This window comes from Eucyclogobius newberryi, unplaced genomic scaffold (assembly GCF_026437365.1).
Source record: "Eucyclogobius newberryi isolate DKJ021-1_F unplaced genomic scaffold, fEucNew1.0.hap1 SCAF_17, whole genome shotgun sequence".
NCBI lineage: Eukaryota > Metazoa > Chordata > Actinopteri > Gobiiformes > Gobiidae > Eucyclogobius > Eucyclogobius newberryi.
In genome coordinates this window covers 22477785-22498771 of record NW_027315801.1, presented here as the reverse complement: position 1 = coordinate 22498771, position 20987 = coordinate 22477785, and the positions used below count along the sequence as shown (strand labels likewise).

General features: G+C 42.3%; 3 protein-coding genes and 1 long non-coding RNA gene across 4 annotated transcripts in view; 3 read left to right on the top strand and 1 right to left on the bottom strand.

Moving 5' to 3' along the window:
• Window positions 1–569: 569 nt before the first annotated feature.
• Window positions 570–5764, top strand: ttll10 (tubulin tyrosine ligase-like family, member 10). The gene is made up of 11 exons (XM_072450226.1): window positions 570–583; window positions 932–1051; window positions 1126–1244; window positions 1394–1514; window positions 2186–2271; window positions 2852–3035; window positions 3119–3290; window positions 3526–3666; window positions 4738–4854; window positions 4924–5017; window positions 5292–5764. The coding sequence occupies exons 1-11, from the start codon at window positions 570–572 to the stop codon at window positions 5762–5764; spliced, it is 1641 nt and encodes a 546-aa protein (XP_072306327.1).
• Window positions 5765–7058: 1294 nt separating this feature from the next.
• On the top strand, window positions 7059–13176 carry LOC140363591 (pleckstrin homology domain-containing family N member 1). The gene is made up of 8 exons (XM_072450225.1): window positions 7059–7347; window positions 11247–11364; window positions 11663–11809; window positions 11993–12079; window positions 12237–12318; window positions 12512–12648; window positions 12728–12874; window positions 13051–13176. The coding sequence occupies exons 1-8, from the start codon at window positions 7253–7255 to the stop codon at window positions 13174–13176; spliced, it is 939 nt and encodes a 312-aa protein (XP_072306326.1). The 5' UTR covers window positions 7059–7252.
• Window positions 13177–13772: 596 nt separating this feature from the next.
• LOC140362449 (uncharacterized) lies at window positions 13773–14738 on the top strand. The gene is made up of 3 exons (XR_011927093.1): window positions 13773–13868; window positions 14165–14241; window positions 14522–14738. It is a non-coding gene; the product is annotated as an uncharacterized lncRNA (long non-coding RNA).
• Window positions 14739–14825: 87 nt separating this feature from the next.
• Window positions 14826–20987, bottom strand: part of arhgef19 (Rho guanine nucleotide exchange factor (GEF) 19) — a 30942-nt gene continuing 24780 nt past the window's right edge. Inside the window, exons 3-16 of the mRNA XM_072449472.1 lie at window positions 20495–20956; window positions 20148–20274; window positions 19973–20058; window positions 19652–19893; window positions 18716–18876; window positions 18491–18643; window positions 17657–17786; window positions 17503–17577; window positions 17341–17430; window positions 16893–17056; window positions 16209–16367; window positions 16065–16141; window positions 15885–15989; window positions 14826–15718 (exon numbers count right to left, since the gene is read on the bottom strand). Of these exons, the coding sequence (XP_072305573.1) occupies window positions 15567–15718; window positions 15885–15989; window positions 16065–16141; window positions 16209–16367; window positions 16893–17056; window positions 17341–17430; window positions 17503–17577; window positions 17657–17786; window positions 18491–18643; window positions 18716–18876; window positions 19652–19893; window positions 19973–20058; window positions 20148–20274; window positions 20495–20956 (2183 nt within the window). The 3' untranslated portion in view covers window positions 14826–15566. The remainder of the gene's footprint in view (window positions 15719–15884; window positions 15990–16064; window positions 16142–16208; window positions 16368–16892; window positions 17057–17340; window positions 17431–17502; window positions 17578–17656; window positions 17787–18490; window positions 18644–18715; window positions 18877–19651; window positions 19894–19972; window positions 20059–20147; window positions 20275–20494; window positions 20957–20987) is intronic.

The following is a 20987-nucleotide window of genomic DNA, read 5'->3' as shown; positions in this document are numbered from 1 at the left end:
ACATGGATTTTACTACTATTAGTTTAAATAAAAATGCAATCAAATGAAAACATGGCATTAGTCCTTACAAAACCAGGAGAATCTACAAAATATATCATGTATTTTCGCTATTTCACCTGCCTCCTGTTACGTTTGTATTTGACTTTTGTGAATCAAATCCATTTCACTTTGAAATTAAATTAGAGAGTGTGTTACAATGCGGGGAAACATTAGACCTGGTAGAATGTTGGTTAATCCACAGTGAATATGTCTCACGGACGTGTTCTTTGTGGTGTGATTCCTCAGCACAGATCACTGACTGAAACCGGTAATGAGCCGTGACACAGCCATGTCAGCAGGCCGCAGCGGGGCGGGGCCGTGTGAGGGGCCCACAAACCACGAATCACACGAGGAGGAGGGGCCTGCACCACCCGATCCGCCAATGGGACAGGAAGTGACGTCACCAGGTGCTGCGGAGGAAGGGGGGCGAAAGTGTCTACACCGGGAGGCCTCAGCGACGGGACAGCCCTCTCTGTCTGAGCCACGAACGGGACAGGAAGTGACGTCACCTCATGTGCAGCGGCACCGCTATGAACACACGGCTGTGAGTCCAGTGAAGAGAGAGAGGAAGTCAGGTGTGTCCTGGAGATAGTTATGTGTACACTCATTTACAGTGTAAAAGCAGTCAAACATCTGCCAGGAAAATATTTTTTAATACTAGTTTAAATCTCCAAAAATATAGGAATGAAGATCAATTATTTGGTACAATCTCTAAAATGTTTAATCACTTAATTAATAAATTAAAATTCATCACACAGAGACATTTACTGATTGACAGAATGGTTTGTATATACCTTTAAAAAATGAGACAGATTATCCTGATAAACTTTAATCTTCTTTAATATTTGGCACATTCTATGTCCATAGTTAATGGCTTCCTTGTGTGTATCAGAGCAGTACGTGTACGGTCTCTTGCCAGAAGCAGCTTTCACTCAGCGAGGAGAGGGCAGCCGGAAGACCCTCGGTGCCCTGGGCCTTTCTACTTCTTTGGAGGAGCAAATGGAGCAGACATGTAATAAGACTAATCACAAGCTTTTAAAGGCACATGATTACACTGTGCTCCTTCAATTGTGATGTTTCCTCCAGTGTGAGCAGTTTCTGTGAAAGCAAAGGTTGGACCAGGATCTATAACAAGCAGCGAGAAGATTTCAAACTCAAATGGTGTGAGAGCAGATCCCCAGCCAACTACAGCAATTTCAGAGCAGGTGAAGACTAAGACAACCACCAAAATATAGCTCCTGTAATAGATATATTTATTTTCAATTCAACGTCTAAGTAAAAGCTACATTAAGTCATTTATTTTTGTTCTCTAATGACATCAAATATCGTCAGTGTCAGATTCATTTCTTTTCAGGTGAACAGTTAATGTTCCAGATTCCCAATAATAATGTTCTGACCACAAAGATTGGCCTTCTGAGCAGCCTCAGGGAGTACGAGAGAGTCAGCAGCAAAGTTAAACACGGTCAAGACATCAGGTAAAACACCTGTACAAAAGATCTTTCAAGTAAAAAAGAGCTTTGTGATCTATACAGTAGCTCAAAGCAAATACAAAGTATATAGTGTAGTGTATAATACACACACTGTCAGCCACCTTTGAAGTAACACCAAGTTACCCTGGTGAGATCAAAGAAGTATATCTTAGGTGCTCAGCCCCAGTTAAAAAAACATGGGCAGATTAGATTAGATTTTTTTTGTGGCAAAAAATACAAGCCTGTCACCACGCATACTCTCTGGATCCCCTTGTGTACATACAGTACTGTATCAGTGTTGTGGTGCCTGAGTTTGAGTATCCACATTTTTACTCTCAGATATGTCTGTCAGCATGTTTCTTTTGAATCTTTTGACAGGTTTTCCTGTGACGGAGCATTTGAGTTCACGTTTCAGGAGAAATGCCCTAAAATAGCTTCAAATAATGTGCCTCCACTTCATCAATTTATGATTATTATGATTATGATTATATTTATCATCATGATAAGGATCTCAGAACTGAATGAATACCTCAATGATCAGTAATACTAAACACATGATTTAGTACAAAGGTTAAATTGCACATTTCTACAGTAAAGATCACAGTTCTAAATAATCCAGTGTAGTTTTCTAATTAAAATATAAAACCCAAACAATATATTGATTTTTTTGTTTGCAGAAAACTCAAAATGGACGCGTTTGTTCCGACCACATTTCGAATGGACATGAGAGGAGAGAGAGAGGCCTTTTTCTCCCAGCAGGAAGGTCAGTCCTCTTCACCTCCACTGCTCTGTCGCTCTATAAACCAATAATATGAAACCAAACAATGGACAGACACAGAGCTACAGTTTGTCCACTCCATTGTTGAAGCTGTTGTTGCTGGGGAGATTGTTTAATCTTGGAAAAATAATGCACTCCATCTCCCCTCGAGCAATGATAAAGTCACCACGGGAACAGCAGGTTGCTCCGGAGACGAGTCAGTAGAGGGCAGGACTGAGCACAAACAAGCGGACACTCAAGAGGACGCTAAGATATAATTAGTTTGTAACAATGGAAATGTTGCATGTATAGTTTAGGAATGAGATTATTGCCAAGGCGAACATGTGATTAACATGGTGGCTCAAAGTCAGTCAGTAATTCACATTTCTGAGGTTTAAATGACCAAGTTAAATATTGTCTGGTTGTATGGATTGAAGTTGTTTAATCCTAGACCTTTTTGTGACATTGAAATGAAAAAAGAAACAAAAAGAAACACTTACAGTTACTTTGGACAGGTTGCCTACACAGTACATACACAATAACATGTATTTTGCACAATAATGGTGTAGGTCTTACCCATTTGCAGATCTGAGTAACAAACAGAGGCACATGTGGATCTGTAAACCCACCGGCCTAAACCAAGGCAGAGGGATCTTCCTGCTCAAAAGCCTTGAGGACATGAACGCCTTCAGACACAAGCTGCAGGAGGGACAGGCCGACCACAAACCGCTGCACTACCACCACCAGCCACAAGCGCGCATTGTCCAGAAGTACAGACACTTGGACATCCAGTGATTTATTTTGTGTGCCACTGTCTCACCTCGTCAGGCTGAAATGTTCTGTCTGCACACAGATACATCCAGAACCCTCTCCTGTTGAAGGGGAGGAAGTTTGACGTGCGCTCCTACCTGATGATCGCCTGTACCACTCCATATATGGTCTTCTTCCGTCACGGTTATGTGCGACTGACCTGTGACCTCTATGACCTCAATACCAACGACATGTCGACCCACCTCACAAACCAAGTAAAGCCAATGCACCACTATAGATGTGGATATGTGTTCTTATTTCGCACAAAAACTGAATTTTTAATTTAATTTGAATTTAATGAGAAAACATCCTGGTTTTGTCTAAATTGTAATTATATAATGTTTGACTAAATGCACACACGTTGTAGAATTGTGAAAATGAGATCATTGTAGTTCAGACCGAGCTCTAATCTGTGTGTCTGTGCGCCCCCTGCTGTCCCTCTTCTGTCAGTGCATGCAGAAGAAAAACCCTCTGTACAGCCAGCTGAAGGAGGACACAGTGTGGTCTATGGAGAGCTTTAACACCTACGTGAACGACAGGTTTGCTGTTGCTAAGGACCTGCCTAGAGACTGGGTGCTGGGCCTCTTCACTGTGAGTCTCACTGGGACTAATTACACTGTAATAATAGATGTGTTTAAATCAGATGGGTTCACAATGGATGAGCTCTTTATGGACGAATAAAATATATTAAAGATGACAACAAAACCCCAAAATATCAAATAAAATCCACGTAAAACGACTTTATAAACACATTTTACTATATTTATCCTGTATCATACCTTTATTCATCTTAACTTTGGACCTTAAAGGTACAGTATATACAGCCTGTAGTTTTCAAAATAAACTACAATCTTGGATATAATGTTGCCAGTTCTTTACCTCAGCTCCATATAAACAACACACACAAGTTTTTCTTCTCAGTTTGTCTCAACCTCCAGAATTTTAGGCTCACTGAGCTGCAGAGGCTGCACTAGCACTTATTCATGATCGTGCTTTGGATAGTGACCATCAGATCAGAGAGAGGACGCAGAGGCTTAAACCAACTCAATTTAAGCTTTAAAACTGGAAACACAAATTAAACTCACCTGAAGCCCATTCTGCTTTCTGATTGGACCAAATAATAGCAACTTATCATCGTCCTCCTCATGTCCAATGTTTTTATAATTAAGAATAAACCAGCATTGAAATAATTATCAGTAAAAGCAATATATGTTACATCATGTTTATGAAATGTAAATTTTACATATATTTTACATATCCTCCTATTAAAGTACGTAGGTTTGTATGATTTTCTAATTTTGACTATATTTGGTGTATTTGATGTAACTGTTGTAAATATAAATTCTAGTTTTCTACCAATCAAGTGACTATTTGTGGAGAAAAGTTTAAAAATCTGTAGTAAACTATAAAACACCGGGGCCTAGTGATTGCTGGGTAATTTTCCATCAGGAAAACAGGAAGTCAAATTTTGTACCTAAAACAATTGCTGTTCTGGGATAATAATTAAAAAGAAAAGTGTGAAAAATGTTAAATATATTTATCTTGACTGCATTTTAGTTCAATGAGTAGCCCCTGTCAGAGTGCCTGAGTTGTCATGATCAATAAAATAGATTTTCATGTGTTAGTATTTTCTTTTTCTAACAATTTATCATCTTGAATTAGAAACGCATGCAGCAGATCATGACCCAGTGCTTCCTGTCGGTCAAAGCCAAGCTGGACTGCAGACTGGGGCTCTTCGACCTGATTGGCTGCGACTTCATGATCGATGAAGACTTTAACGTGGGTGTTTATGATGAATATTCTCTCCCCCCTTGATTTCTCCTGTACATATGTTATTTATGTTTCCAGGTGTGGTTGTTGGAGATGAACTGTAACCCTGCTCTCCACACAAACTGCTCCGTGCTGCAGGAGGTCATCCCCAGCACCGTCCACGAGACTCTGGGTGAATCCTGGCTCGCACTCAGACAAAGTCAATTCTGAATACATTGGGAAACTATAATATGTAAAATTGATTAGGAAAATTACAAACATCTGCAATATCCCTCAGTGAAATGTTCTTTATTCAGTTTGTAATCGACAGCTCCATTGGTTTCTCCTCATCTTTACAGTATCATGACCAACATTCACTGCTCATTCCCCCACGTTCCAGGATCCTTTTGTGTCTAAATCTTGCAAAACGTTTAGATTATGTGTCTTATTTTTTGTTGTATTTCTAGACTTGACATTGGAAATCTTTCACAAGTGCCGGCGTGGACAGAGCATCCTCCCCCTGTCCAGCCAGAGAGACTTTGTGCTGCTCTTCAAAGGAGTGTTTCCACCCACTGCTGTCGTGTCACGCAACAAGAGCAGAACACTGACACAATCGGAACTGTGCCAGAAGAAGAAGAAGAGGAAGAAGAAGAACAACAACCCTCAGGCGGAGCCCACAGGATGGCAGCCAGGCCTCGGGAGCGGGTCGGAGAAGGTGTCAGCGGGGTGTAGCTCCAAACCTGCGCCGTCTATCTCGCCTCCTCAGCCAACTCCTGGTGACCCTAGGCCCAGGATGAAGAAGGTCACGCTGAAGTTTAGCACAATACTGACCTCGACAGCGGGACCACCTGACCATGTGCACGTTGGACCACTCGGATGCACTAAAGCTGAAGTAACTTTGGCAGAGAGGAAGGAGGAACAGTGTGTGAAAAGCAGCTGAGGCAGAAGTTGGCAGTTTTACGCTTCACATAATTGTTAGTTTTCTCTTTCATTTTGGGCAGAAACAAGCTATGACTGTATTCTAAGCACCTCTCACATGAGCCTGTGTAAGTCTGTGTAACGCTGATGTGGCAAGAGTTTACAATGCAACATTTGTGTTATATCATTTGTAATCTGTATTTTCAGTTGAACACATTATTTTATGATGAATGAGAATTGAACATTAAGATGAGTTATGTGACAAAAGTAATGTTTGATTTATTAAACATGGAATAGTAATGTAAATAATGGCTATGGATCACTAAACTTCAAACATTTTGCATTACGCCAAGCAGTTTAAACGCTAAGAATGCAAAAAAAGATTGTGTATTATTCACTTTTTTATTGTGTTGTATTTGATGGAAGCTGCATGAGCCTGAAATGTCTCGTGTCCACTTTTCACATTCCATAAAAGAAGAAGAAGCACCTCAAAGACGTCTCAAAGCTCTTCTACAGCCATTGCAGAGAAGGTACATGATGTATCTTAGCTTTCTTGTTACAGTGATAGTATCTACATATTTATTAGAGCAGCATAGACTTGATCTGACACAATCTGTCTCTTTCCCAAGGAGCGGGGCAATGGTTGGAGTGTGGAGGGGATTTTCAAAACTGTGAAGGAACTTATCATTTACTTTATGTTCCCAGATTCATAGAAACTGAGGAACAACACAACACACAACCTGTTTTTGTGATAATTGTGACCAGAGCAAAAACGAACTGAAACCAGGTCTGACTCCACAGCTCATGGCTCCAGGTGAGATCTGGAATTATCTGCAGCGTTTGTTTTATTCTGATTGTGAAAATACAGCTAATAGTAACATATGATCACCTATGCTAAAACATGTTTATATATATATTTATAAACTTTGCTATTGAGTGCAATTTTCCAATTTCCACTCATCTTTAGACTCTGAATCACTGCTTGAGTTGTGGGTGATGGAAATACCTAATGCCAGTGATGCCACCCTCCTCCCTGTAATGTAATCCAGACCACAGATCATTACACTGTTGTTGTGTCGCGTTGTTGATGCGTCTCCATTTCCTAACTCCTTATTCAGCCTTTCATATTCCATACAAACAAACACTGGTTTCCCAACAGGATGTTTACCCATCCTCAACCTGGATACGGCCTCACAACTAACATTGGGCACTCTTTCACCATCTATTCTCGAAGCACTGTATAACTGTAAGTACAACACGAACCAACTGACAGGAAGGAAGGAACCGCAGCGCCGCTTTTAACACCTAAAAAAACGCTTGTACTTGAGACTTTCTGGTCAGACAGACTGCAGTTTTGTAAAGGGGGAACTGGAGATTAACAGCACCCCTCCTTCATCCTCTCGCTGGGCTCAGTGTTGGTGTGCTCCCTGTGCTGGAGTGTCCTCAGAGTGGGGTGAGCTCCGGGGCAGATGGTGGTCAGTTCGCAGACGGGAGGAGCACGGGGACGGTCATGGGGTGCTGCAGTGTGACCCAAAGTCACAGCGGTGTGGACGAGGTGGGCCCAGACGAGATCGAGCTGCTGGAGCTGCCTGCGGACAACCTCGGGTGAGCCAAGGGACTGTAGAAGAATGTCTTACTGATTATTTCATTAGATCTGGCTGCACATTAACATTATTATTAATGTGGGTTTTGTTAATAATAATAATAATAATAATAATAATAATAATAATAATAATAATAATAATAATAATGATAATAATAATAAATATAGCCGCAAGCGGCAATGATCGGCCCTCGCCACGCCGCCGCCACACCGCCGCCACGCCGCAAGAGGAGGGGGCGCTAACGCGCCCCAATTGTCCTTTTATTACGCCTACTGCTGAATCTGTGACGCTGTCACATCTTCTCCCCTTTGTTTTACCATCAAAAAGCAATTTTATTTTGAATTCTTGGCAAAATGTGCGGCTTTGCCGCACAGACACCGTGACTCTTTGAATGAAAATGTGGATAACTTTTGATGGTCCTGAAGATGAGTCTCACCAAATTTCAGGTTAATAGGGCTGACGCCCTGGGAGGAGTTTGTGAAAGTCTAAAGTGTAAACATGTTCTGGCGATTTCCCCATTGGAATAACATGAAAGGTTTCGGTCATCGTTACGGCAACGCCATAACAATTATGACATGAGTCATTGACTTTTTTGATGGGGATGCTAAAATTGAGTTGTGTGTCAAATTTCATATAATTTCGCAAAACTAAACATTTAACCTCCATATAAAATCTGTAGGGGGCGCTGTGGCGCCAAATGAATTTATTTCACTTCAAGTAGGTTTAGGGCAAAGAGTTTAACAACTGATTCTAATTTGACGCAATTCGGACTTTATCTGCGCAAACGGCAGAAATTTTAAATATGGGAGATTTCTGAAATTCTAGCTACAGTTTGCGGCTTCGCCGCACAGAGACCGGGAGAGGTATCAATGTAATTTGGATAACTTTTGATGTCCCACTCCTCAGTAGCATTTTCACCAAATTTCAGCTTTTTAGGGCCAACGCCCTGGGAGGAGTTCGTAAAAGTACGACGTTTGGAAAAACTCCGAAGTCATGTTTAGCCATTTTTGAAGCAATATGGCCGACATTTGGTTGGGCGGACGGCGTTGCCGTAATAATATTTTTTACTTCTCTTGTCACCATCTACCTCTGCGCCAAATTTCATGATTCTACGATCAGATTTTTTTTGGGTCATTTCCCATCTCTCAATGCATTTTTGGTACATTTGGGGGCGCTGACGCGCCAATTTTTTTAATTTTAGAAAAGGGAAATAGCCAGAATGTAGAGAGGCACGATTTTTAGAGGCGTGCAAATTTTTGTGACTTTTCGTCAATGTTCACTGGGTGAAAAATAGGGGGGTTGCTCCCGAGAAGAAGAAGAAGAAAGAAAGAAAGAATAATATTCCGATGCGAAAACAATGTTTCCCATTTTTCAAATATCATAAACTATACATTTCCTACCTCATGGTGTGGGTCCCTGGTCACTGACGGGTACTTTCGATAATTTTGAGTGGGCTCCGCCCACTTTGTGTTTTTGGCCCTCTATACAGTAATAATGTTCAATTTTTGCCTTACATGCTTATATGCACGGAACATGCAAGAGATGGGGAACGTATTCGTGAGCTACTTAGCGCAAATGAGTGCTTTATATGGGGATGACGACCGCGAAGCGGTCGTCATCCCAATGTAAAGTGCTCGTTTAGTGCGAACTTTTGCACGGGCTTCGCCCGTTTACAACGGTAATGTTCCATTTTCCTACAACTAATTAGTATGCACGGGGCGTGCATGAGTGGAGGAGTGCGTTAGTGAGTGTTTGGAAGTGGGCGAGCGCTTCGCGCTCGATTTTGTGCGCACTACGTGCGCACTTTCGCAGCCGTGCTTCGCACGGCCTTACGAGATTAATAGGCCTCTCGCCAGCTTGTGGCGCTCGGGCCTAATAATATTTTGATTATTCCTTTTTTGTTTAGTCAAAGTGAAAAATGTGGCTTCTGTGGAACTAGTAATCTACAAATGTTATACTATGAAATACAGATTGACCAAATCATTTTAAAATGGAGATTATGTAATGTAAAGGATTGGCTTGAATTCAGATTTATTGCGATCACTCAGTTCTAAACATCTCCAAGCTTAGAAGATATGAGCAAGTCAAAAGAAGATTGAACAATACTTAAAATATGGAATTATCTGTTTATAGAAATATGACCAAAATATGCTTTTAAATACAAGTAACATGTAACAGTAACACGTTAAAGAAAGTTGATACAAAAAGTAAGAAAATAACTTAAAATAAAATTAGCATGACTAAATTAGAAATAGAAAAGTCATAGATAGCCGTGAAGGTAACTAGGACAGATGTTAACTTATAATGACATCATAGAAATCATATAACATTTTATATCACATATAGCATAGAAGCTACACAGTTATGACACAATAACATTTTGTCAATGGTAAATGAAGAATTATATATACGGTATATATATATTTTTCTTTGTTTGAAGAGGAAGCACTGGCCGATCAGACACTTTGTGGTTTGATTGAGCTGGTATTGTCTCTCTTATGTTGACATGAAACACAAACTGGACTGTCTTCTCCTCTTTAAAACACACATGTTTTTGTCAGAAGTATGGATTTTGGAGGATCAGGCTGATTCTAGTTTGAAACTAGTTTTTATGCACATGATTTGTGGTTATTATCTGCAGTTGGACTAATTGTCTGCTATTTACTGAAAATGTAGTGCAGAGCAGTGATGCTGCACTGATGTGATTAGGAGATTAGAATGAGACAGTGGCGGGAGTCTGTTTGGTCTGAGGCTAATCACTTCTGTGTCCGCCAAATATTACTGTTCTAATCATCAACTAAATATAGAATCGTTGTTTTTTTATGAAGAACAAAGTTGTGAGTGGGGATTTCATGATTCAGTCAATCAATAATCATCATTATTCTGTATATTTGGAAGTAGCCAAACAAATGAAAGAAAATTCAATATTTCACTGAGTTGGTTACTGAGACCTGTTTGGTCTCATGATCGTGAGTAATCGTTAAATTGTGATGTTGATAATAATATGATTCATGACATAAACAGCTTGTTACACACACTATTCTCATCAAGATTTGCTTCACCAAAACTAAATTTAACATGCATAATGTGTACAAACCAGTTGTGGTGTGGATGGTTATTTCTTTTTAACCTTTCTGTTATTATTTATACACATTCAGTGTCTTAAGCGTGCCACAGGCTCCTGTGTGTGTCCAATAGAAACAGGAGTGAGGCTCCGGTAATCTGATTAAGTCCGGCTCCCCCTTCAGACTGGCCGGTCCACCCAAACAGCGACAGCTCCCGCTGATACTCATTTATTCACTCCAGGCACTTGGCTTGGTTCTTGTTTGCCTTGTTTGTTGTATTGATTGTGTGTGACAGGTACTTGGTGCTGAATTTGTGTACTATATGTTTGTGTAATGTTCTGAGTGACAGTGATTACCTTACAATCACGAGAGACATAAGTCAGTTCCTCATTAGTCTTTTTTATCGACAAAGGAAGCACACAAAAGCACTATATGAGGGGTGCCTAAACTTTTTTCCCCGGCAGGCCAAAACTAATTTTGTTCCAAATGTTAAATGTTGCATTTAAAAAGTGTATTTGCACAGAGATGATGATCAAATGGTCTTTTACTAACAGGTTTTTAGGAGAATATTTATGTTGTCTCTACTACTGACAGTCTTTTAAGCACAAAATGTAATCAAATAGATATTCCTATTAAATCTCAGCACCTCTTCACGGGCCAAATTAGACCCCCTACAGGGCCAGGCTTGGCCCACGAGCACCGATTTGGGTACCCCTGAACTATATATTATAGCTCCCAAGCTTTCATGTACCTAAACTCCTGCTCTAGGTGCACTCTCGGCCATTTCCAGAGGTAAAACTGCTGTTGTAATGTGAATTTATGCATGTTGTTTCAGAGTTTGGAGTTTGGGGGACAGCCGCCTTCAGCTGAGATCCAGCAGGGACGAGCCCCCTGTGTCTCCTCCAGCCCGGCCCCCGCCCCGATATCCTTCTGTCCCACAGCTGCCACTTGAGGTACAGCCCCACGTGACCCTGTTTCTCTTATTGTTGTAGCTATAAGCCTGAGTCATGGTGCACACGGGAGAACTTCCTTAAATTAGGGAATTTATTCTGGTTTTTATGATTCATTATTTACAGGAACTAAATATGACACAGTATTTCAGTTTGTAGTTAAGTGTAGTTTTTATGGTCAGGTTTTCCTAGACACTGTTTTTCTCCTGTTTATTGTCTGGACTGGAGTTGATCCCAATATAATAGATCCATGAGTCGATCTCATTAAGACACACGTACCAATTTTCATTACCACCTCTAGGAGGCGCTGTGGGGCCTCAGCAGAGAGGGACTGCACCACAGGATTCTCTCTGGTCAACCCATCAAAGGCTGGGAGGGCCAGCCGGCCCTCCAGTATGGAGACATCCTCCACTCCTCACTGTTGTCTCTGTACAACAAATACACTCAGGTAAAGTTAAGTCACATGTGGAAAAATGAGATGTTGTGATTTTGGGCGTTACAAAAATAAATTGAATTGAATTGAATGTGGTTAAATCATTGTGGACAAATGTAAAGCTTGTACCTGCTTTTGAATACAAAAGAAACAGTGATCATAATCATAAAGGGATGTTGCTGTTATGTATTTCTGTAGGAAACCTCAGAGTGCTGTGTAGTTCTGTTTCCCCATCACCTGCTGCTGCTTTCTGTGGATCACTCAACACAGGACTTTGTCTATCAGGTACTGAGAGTGGCACATGCAAAATGGAAGCAGTGTATTGTTTTACCAGCTCACATGTTTACAGTACGGTTTACTGTACTTGCACACGCATCGACTAGAGTATGTATTGTTGTTATAGTATATAAGTATATAAATTATCTCTCCTCCACCTGGACAGGGCATCCTTCCCGTGTCAGCTGTGTCTTTTGCCCCTGTGTCCAAGGACTCCTCTCTGCCTCCACACACGTTTGAACTCAGCAGTAAGTATCTTTGCATGTATCTTGTGTGAAGTTAGTAAGTGAAACTGAAAGTCTTGTGTTTTTTTTTCTCTCTCTCTCTCTCTCTCTCTCTCTCTCTCTCTCTCTCTCTCTCTCTCTCTCTCTCTCTCTCTCTCTCTCTCTCTCTCTCTCTCTCTCTCTCTCTCTCTCTCTCTCTCTCTGTGTGTGTGTGCAGGCCCTGTTGTGGAGCCCAAAGTGTTTGTCTGTGCCACTGCTGCAGAACTGCACACATGGAAACAGCTGATTGAGGAGAGAAGGCACAAGTCTCTGGCACTGCCCCCCAGCCCCGCAAACTGTGTCCTTTCATACCTGGTAACTACACTCAAATCCACGGTGAAATTGACCTTTTCTCCCCAGTAACCACAAACGGGAATGTATTTCTTTGCTTCAGATAGCTTGTGATGAGCAGTGGAAGAGGGAGGAACTGAAGAAATACCTGCTCCACGCGCCGATCTGGCAGTGGGAGGGGACCCCAATCCAGCACATGGGACAGCCCACTTATCTCTCTGTGGTCCACATCATTAACTCACACAGACAGGTGACAGCGCTGCTCAACATCTCACTGCAAAGATTCAACCACAGTTTAGGTGGTGATATCTAACCTGAGCATATAAAGTAACAAGTAACAAGTGGCAAAGTAACAAGTGCAAAAAGTACTCATAACTGTATGTGCCTGTCAAATGATGACTAAATGAAGTATGTTCTTATTGTTAGGGTCTTCAGGAGAGACTCTTGGTTCTGTTCCCTCAAGATGTTCTGCTGCTCTCACTGGACAAGCAGAGGACGTCTCTCCGATACGAGGCAAGTCAAGACATTCTCCTGAGGGCATCTACAGATTAGAATATAAATTAAGTTAATACATCAAATAGCCACAATGGTTGAGAGCAGCAGTGTTTAATTGGCTGGCCATAAGACTGCTGAACTCCACAGTTTAAGTTGATGACCTCCCCACCTCACAAAAGAGGAGAACTCTAACTAATAACACTACAGTATATTCTGTAACAGTTTTACTTCTATTCTAGTATCAGTAGAGGCAAAAGCGCTCTTTCAGCTCGGCGTGTAACTTGAAGGAAGAAAAAAAAATGTAAAATCAACTTTTATGACCTTTTGAGCTTGTTATGATGTTTGTTGAATGCCAAGGGTGGATTTTATCATCTACCTCCCACTGCTCTGTATTTACTTACAATTCTCCTTCAAAAGTCAGACTCGGAGCCATTCACCAAAGAGAAGGAGAAGAGAATCAAGTTTTGAACAGGAACTAAATGAATGTTTTTATTATGAATATGTTTTAGATCAATATGGCGGTTTACAGTGAACAAAATATAAATAAAGCATAATAACATGTCTTATTTAAACCAGATCTGCTTTGTAGATGTTTGACTTGCCTCTGTGTGTGTGTGTGTGTGTGCGTGCGTGCGTGCGCGCGCGCGTGTGTGTGTGTGTGTGTGTGTGACAGGGGAGACTGGCCCGACACAGCATCAGAGCAGTGGAGCGCTCTGCTCTGCCCGGACGGCTCCAGTTTGAACTCTCAGGTATTCAACATCTCATTCACAAAGACGCTTGTTTTAGTCCAAAATCACGCAGGTGCTGCTGGTGTGATGAATCTTTAAATTTAAACTTAACAAAAAAAAAGATGTTATATGATGAGATATTTCACTTCTGCACTATTGATTTTGGATTATAGCTGCCATTGCTAAAGAGAGTCAGGATTTAACAAACTTGAAATGAGAGGGAAACGTGTTTTTATTGAATTGAAATGAGGGAGTTTTGGTACAACTTCCCCTAGTTGTTGGTCCCATTGTAAACTGTATTTTCTGTTGTGTTTCAGGAGAGTTTGTGGAGCCTCTGCAGGTGTCCTGTACTTGTCTGCAAGACTACCAGACCTGGATGTTCCACCTCCAGCAGGTAAACAAACACCCATTTGCAAAGAACAAAGCACACGTTAGACTGCGGCACTAGGTGAAGATAACCTCCCCTTACTCCCATATCAATATTGGTTGGCATTCCTCTTTTAGTCAAGCATTTAATTAGCATTGTATATATTTCAATGCACTTGGCAGGACAGTGTTGTGGAACTGCCAGAAGTAGAATACTTGATGCTGGAAGAGACATCAAAGACATCATAATTAAAAAGTGAAATCATCTATGTGTGACCTGAACAAAACTCTGTGCGATTGATTGACAGCCCGACAGAAGCAGCTACATCAGCATAAAGCCCGCCCCTCCACCAATCAAACCCAAGCAACACCGGAGCCGCACCGAGTCCCAGGAACCAATCATCTCGGAACACTGCCACCAGAATGGATACAGCTGAGCCAATCAGGGCTCACTCACTTTATATGCATGTGTAGATAGTGTGTTTATAAGTTTCCTGTTTTTGAAAAATAAAATACTTTGAAAAGGTCATGCTGACAGAGTGTGATAAAAAAAAATGGTGATACACAAACATTACATTTCTAGAATAAAACAAAAACTGAATGTCTGAAATGTTCACATATAAAAGTTTTTATTTCAGTGGTTAGATTTTTACAGTGTTGTGTTTGACTGAGCAAACCTCCAGAGCGTGCAACTATTGATAATAATAATATTAAAACTGTTTATCCTATAAGAAAGGATACCATTTGAGTTCATATAAATTATATCATAAAAGTAAATTAATCTACTCTTTATACATGGTCTCGTCTACAGTGAAGGATATTTACATGAGATTCTCCAGAGAGACATCAGCTACAGTGAAAGTACAAGCACTTCTATCAGGGAACAGAGTTTAGAGTGTTCAAGTCCACTGTGATGTGTGGTGTACACGGTATGACACTAGTGCTGCTGACGCCAACAGAAGAAGTGACAACCCTCTGATGTATGCCATGTTTTAAACAGTGACATGTATTTGATCAAATATGACACTCGACACTATTTACACACATGTTTTTTACGTTGTTAGTTACAATTCATTGGTTTGGACCAGGTTTGATCTTTTTTAATTCCCTGGTAGTGTGCATTGAGACATTAGCTACTATAGCCATTCAATGTGTATTGATTTATACTTGAACTTAATGCTGATAATAAATACCTTTATAAAAGGTCATTAGTTTTGAACAACTCCAGTGTGGCAGCCTAAAATGTCCAGTGAATAAGACAGTTGTCCAGTAGTTTCTCACACAAAACCTAATTATACCATTCTATAATCCGCTGAAAGGCCTGTAATACACATTAATTTAATCCAGCACAGGTTAGTCTCCCTCCAGCTTCTGTGTCACACACTTGATCCGAATGTTTTCTCTGAGGTTACGAAGTCGAGCACTGCGACTGGTGATTTCTTCTATATAGGTTTTGGGGAACCAGCCCCGCTCCCCGTCTGACAGCCGAATGCCCTCCACCCAGCCTTAAAAAACACAAGACAGACCGAGAATTGGATCATTTGCATAAGCATCAAACATCCAGTCACACTCACACACAACACAATAATTTGGTTCTCTTCTCCATCATGCAGGCACGCAGTATTTGTAAAGACCCTTACATGTGTGTAGAAAATATTTATAGAACCATACCATCACTTGTAATGGTCTTAGCGTGAAGAATATCGGCCTTCTCCAGTGTTAGCTCGTCGTGCTCCTGGGCCTGATAGCTCTTGATGCACTGGACCTGGGAGATATCTGAAACTAAACACACTCATAATTATAATAAACGTAAAAACAATCTTTTACATTTGAGTGACTGTCTCCACTGACCGTCGTCCGTGGCCTGCTCAATGTCCTCCAGAGGGTCTGAGGGGAACATGGCGGTGATCCAGCGCTGCTTCCCGCTCCTGTGGACACACTGCTGTTAGCCTGAACACGCTCTGAACATGTGTGTGGAGACGGAGAGAGCCTCACTCGGTGTGGGCCTTGAGCAGGATCTGGTGCTTGAGCTGCTGGCCCTCGCACAGCTGCAGGTGGAAGATGAACCCGGAGACGCCCTGCAGCTTCAGGTTCAGGTCCTTCACCTTCAGCGCTCCGATCTTGGCGTGCACAAACACCATGAACTTCCACGTGCTGTAACAAAACACCAGTGTCACACACAAAAGTCCAAGACATACCGTTTTCACTGCGCAAATAAAGACACAGCTCATTTTACTGTTAGTATATATTGGGTTGTTGTGATAGATAAATCTTCCATTGGGCCGCTTGAGGTGGTTCAGTTGTAAACTTCACATTTATGTCTTACAATTAAATGGTGCAGCCTGGTATGTGAACAGCCCATGTCAGAACATGTCAGAATCATTCTGTAGTCCAGGGTAAAAAAAAGCTTCTGCTCATAACAGTGTTTGTCCCGAAAGCTACATTTTTTGACTCCTGAATTACAATGTTTTGAGGCAATGGCTGGTGTTGAATTTATTAGCATTAATTTGGCAAGAGCAAGAATATCAGCACTTGTCCACTTGGAGCAAACAAACAATATAATACTGGATGTTCGTAAACTAAAACAATAGGTTCCCGGTTTTATTTCCATTGTTGAATCACCATTTACTCGGACGTAATTGTGTCTGGCAGTTACAGAGTGTGTGCTGATACACTCACTCCTTGCGGCGCGACAGCAGCAGGCAGTCGTTGAACAGGTGCAGATACACTGGTTTTGTGGGCAGCTTGAGTTTGGACCCGGACATAGTCATCATCTGAGTGTCCACCTCCAGCAGCTCCCCGTGTTTGACCAGCCATCGAGACTGGGAGATCAGAGGAAAGATCTGAAACATGAAAACGTTTTAAACACTTTATTCGTGTGCTTAAAGTGATTTTTGGGATCAACGTGTGAAATATTTGACAGGTTATTATTCTAATGTTGATTTGACACGTTTAACTAAAGAGAGACTATTACAAGCAATTTGGTCTGAATCAGATGGTAAAAGAAATGTAATAACTCGTCTAATTCAGTCTAATTCAGGGCGTGGCGCATTTTTGGCACATCACATATAGAAAGTCTGCCCCCATTAGTGAAGTCATCACTGTCAGCACTTGTCGGAGCAGGCACCTTGCCCTCAAAGTGGATCTTCTTGTTGAGATGGATGAGCTCCTCCATCCTCTTCATGGACTGAACACTGGAGTTACATTCTTTGATGATCTGGGGAGAGACACGTACAATTATTTTTGGCCCGCATAGTCTTCTGTAGCGGATGTTTGCGATAATGACTACCTTTTTGAGCTCATTGAACGCTTTCGTGGCCGTGTCCTCGTCGCGTGAGCCTGGAGCTGTCCTCTTTAAGATGTTCTGAAATGGACGCGTCGTGGTACAGTGTAAAGATTTCTTGTCTCGTTACAGGTTGATGGCTGGGAGTTTAATTGCATACCTCTACTAGCATTTTGAGGCGTGTGATCCTCTGGAAGGGCAGGATGAGGAAGGAGGTGAGGGGCAGTCTTTGGCAGACAGGGTCCTCCTCCAGTCGGGACAGGATGCTGGGGAAGCGGGGGTTCTCCTGTCTGTGGGATAAATGGGGAGATTGACTGTGATGGTTTGGCGCCCGAGTCAGAATTCCAGTGTTGTTTCGGATCGCACATGTGAGCTGAGAAATGCTGGGGATTACAGAGGGAAAGGCACAGTAGGCTCAGTCATGTCCACAGTAACACCTGAGCTGGCTCTGGGTCATAGTGACGCGGCACAGAGCCAGGAGCGCTACACATGGAACAGCACTGGAATGAACACACCGACATGTCCTGTATATGCATTTATAGCACAGCTAAACCTGTCCATATAAAAGTGTTTAGTGCGTCTATGGTAAGGAAAACCCCCCAGTTCAAGAGCATATTTACATGTGTTTAGAAGTTCATTTGTATGGATTGTTCACCTTTTCTTAAATACAAATAACAATAAATGTCTCTGGTCGACACTATGAATTAATTTAAGAAAATAAATTAATAAAAGTGTCTCCAGGGGACGGAACAATTTAGAAAAATAGTGTATTTAACTGCAATTACATATATAAGATTTGTGTTTTAAAACAATGCAAAAATACAATTTCAATTCAATTACTTTATTTATACTCAACGGGAGGTTAAAGGACACAATTGTATCTTATATTGCAGCCAAACGCCAATAAACAATGACAATAACATAGAATAGAATAGAATAATTCTGTTGACAATTTAGAAGACAGCGATCTACTATTCTACCCAAGGCCACTCACAGTAGCCGCTGGTAGGTCTGCTCCTGATAGGCCTGGTTCGTCACATAAGGCAGGTACACCCTCCTCAGCGCCGCACAGTGGTTCAGAACGATATCGCACACGTCGAAGCGCAGGATGTCCTCTTCCAGCCGCTGCTCCAGGTCCTGCAGAAACCTACAGCCACAAACAGGAAGGAGTTAAGAGACCAGAGACAGATGATCGAAGAGGGGTCAGAGCGGTCCTCACCTCTCACTGACATCTTTGACCTCGGGCAGTTTGGAGAAGAGCCACTGCTTGTCTTGAGCCCCCAGACACTCTGCCAGGTCCTGGGACAGCATGAAGTGGTCCACGGCAATGGTCAGGCTGCGGATATAGGAGGCCTCGGAGGAAACCAGCTCAAACTTGGCCTGAGAACAAAACACTGCATTAGATTTGCACAAACTGTCCAGGGGGTATTCTCTTCAGTCATTTCTGGACAGCAACAGTGACTTGCTCACTAGGGTAATCATAAATGAACAACCACAAAGCTAGTAGGAAATCATTAATCCCACAACTACAGGCATACACAGATAGAGAACTGTTTCCTCCCTTATCCAGTGTGTGGGCGTGTTTATATCCACAAACACGGGACAAAGTGTTTCAAACCCACAATGTTCTTCTGTTAAACGTCTGCCTTTCTATAGGCCTTTCTCTATCTGCAGTGCCCGTCCCCAAAAAAAAAAGACCGCCTGCAGCTTGGATTACAGCACACATCCGCTGTGGCAGTTTCAATAAGTTTCTGCAATAATAAAGGATTTATATTTCCATCCAGTGTTTTTCATGAATTGATCTTGTATTGATGATGTGAGAGAGTGACCACTGCACAAAGCCTTCTCCAGCTCGTCCCAAACACTCTCTCTGGGGTTCAGATCTGCAGTACATTAGTTTGTGCTTCTCCTTGGATGTTTTCTCTGCTTGATGAAAATGATTTGACCCTTCTCTAACACACTGCCATCTTTTCCATGACCGCGGGATTTGTCTTTCCACATGAAAAGCCACTCGGCTGCATCGGTTGAGTTTAAATACCGTGTTGCAGCTGAAATCATCCTCAGCAGTTATCCAGTAGCAGGCTGTATTTGCTTAGTTGAATCCAAGAGGCCACTTTTTTACAGGCAGAGTGGTATGTATAGATACACCAATCACCTCTTGCAGTTTCCTCTGTTCGTTGCTGAAGTTGTCCAGCTGACCGCTAGTGCGCACATCAGGGATGTCCTGCCACAGAGCGAAGGCCGATCCTCGTGAGGAGCGGAAGGAGTTGGAGGGGGACAGGTTGGACGGGGAGGGCGTCCCGTCTGAGCTCTCCTCCTCTGTGCCAGGCTCCTTCCCCTGCTGCCTCTGGATTTCTCTGTTAATGGCCACATCACTGTACTCCTGGTACAGGATGGCTTTGGCAGAAGAGAAAACACATTCAGTGACAGCATATTTGAAATGTGTCAGACTTGTGACGTTGTAAGTGGCACTTACAGCTGGGCAGAAAGCGTGACAGGCGATTAGAGCTGCTGAGAGCAGGAAGTGCACTCATGTCTTCTTCTATTGATTTTTTTCTCATTCTGAAAATACATGGATAATTACAGTTTGGGAGGGTTAACAACTTGAGCTGAAAACAATCTCATTGTAAAACGTAGTTCAAAAAGTTTACCCGAGTTTGGTGCTCCATCGCTGCAGTCCATTCTCACTGATGGACAGAGGCAGAGCCATTCCCACAGGACTGTGGGGGGCGCTGTCACTGGAGCAGCCGGAGCTGCGCTGACGAGAGCTCAACTTTACTGAAAAAGGATTAAATAACACGAATCTTAATCATTCATTTCTCAATAATCCACATTTTTTATTATTGTCATAGGATTTATTATAATAATTATTATGAGGGCTTTCAGTGAATGTATGTTCATGTATGTTCAGCATTTTTAAAAAATGGGATTCACATTTTACTGCCTAAAAAAACTGCTCATAGAGCAGTATGTGGTTCTCGGGTGAATGTTCACTCACAGTCCATGTTGGGACTGAGGCTGGAGCTCTGTCTGTCTCTGGAGGAGACTCTGGCTGACAGAGACTTGCCAAGTTTTAGGGTGAAGGAGTTCTTCCTCTGAGACAGCTGCAGCCGAGATATGAGCTCCGAGGCAGAGAAACGCCGCCGCTCCTCCCCTCTGCGAAACACAGAGCTCCCCCCAGAGGCTATGGACAGTTCTACACCATTCTCTTCCGGGAGGTCTGAGATGGGGTCCTCTATGATGTGCAGTGGCTCCTCAGGCAGGTGGAAGATGTCATCATTACTGAGGCTGGGCAGGTCTGTGCCACTGTCGTAGGACGAGGGGCTGAGGGTCTCCAAAGAGGACAAGCTCAGGTCCTCCTCCAGGAACGAGGCCAACGGGCCGGGGAACAGGAAGTCAGGGTCCAGAAGGGGGCATTCATCTGTGGGGCTCTCCGGAGAGTACACCTGCATCTTCCTCCCTTCAAACACATGGACATTCTACCTGTATTA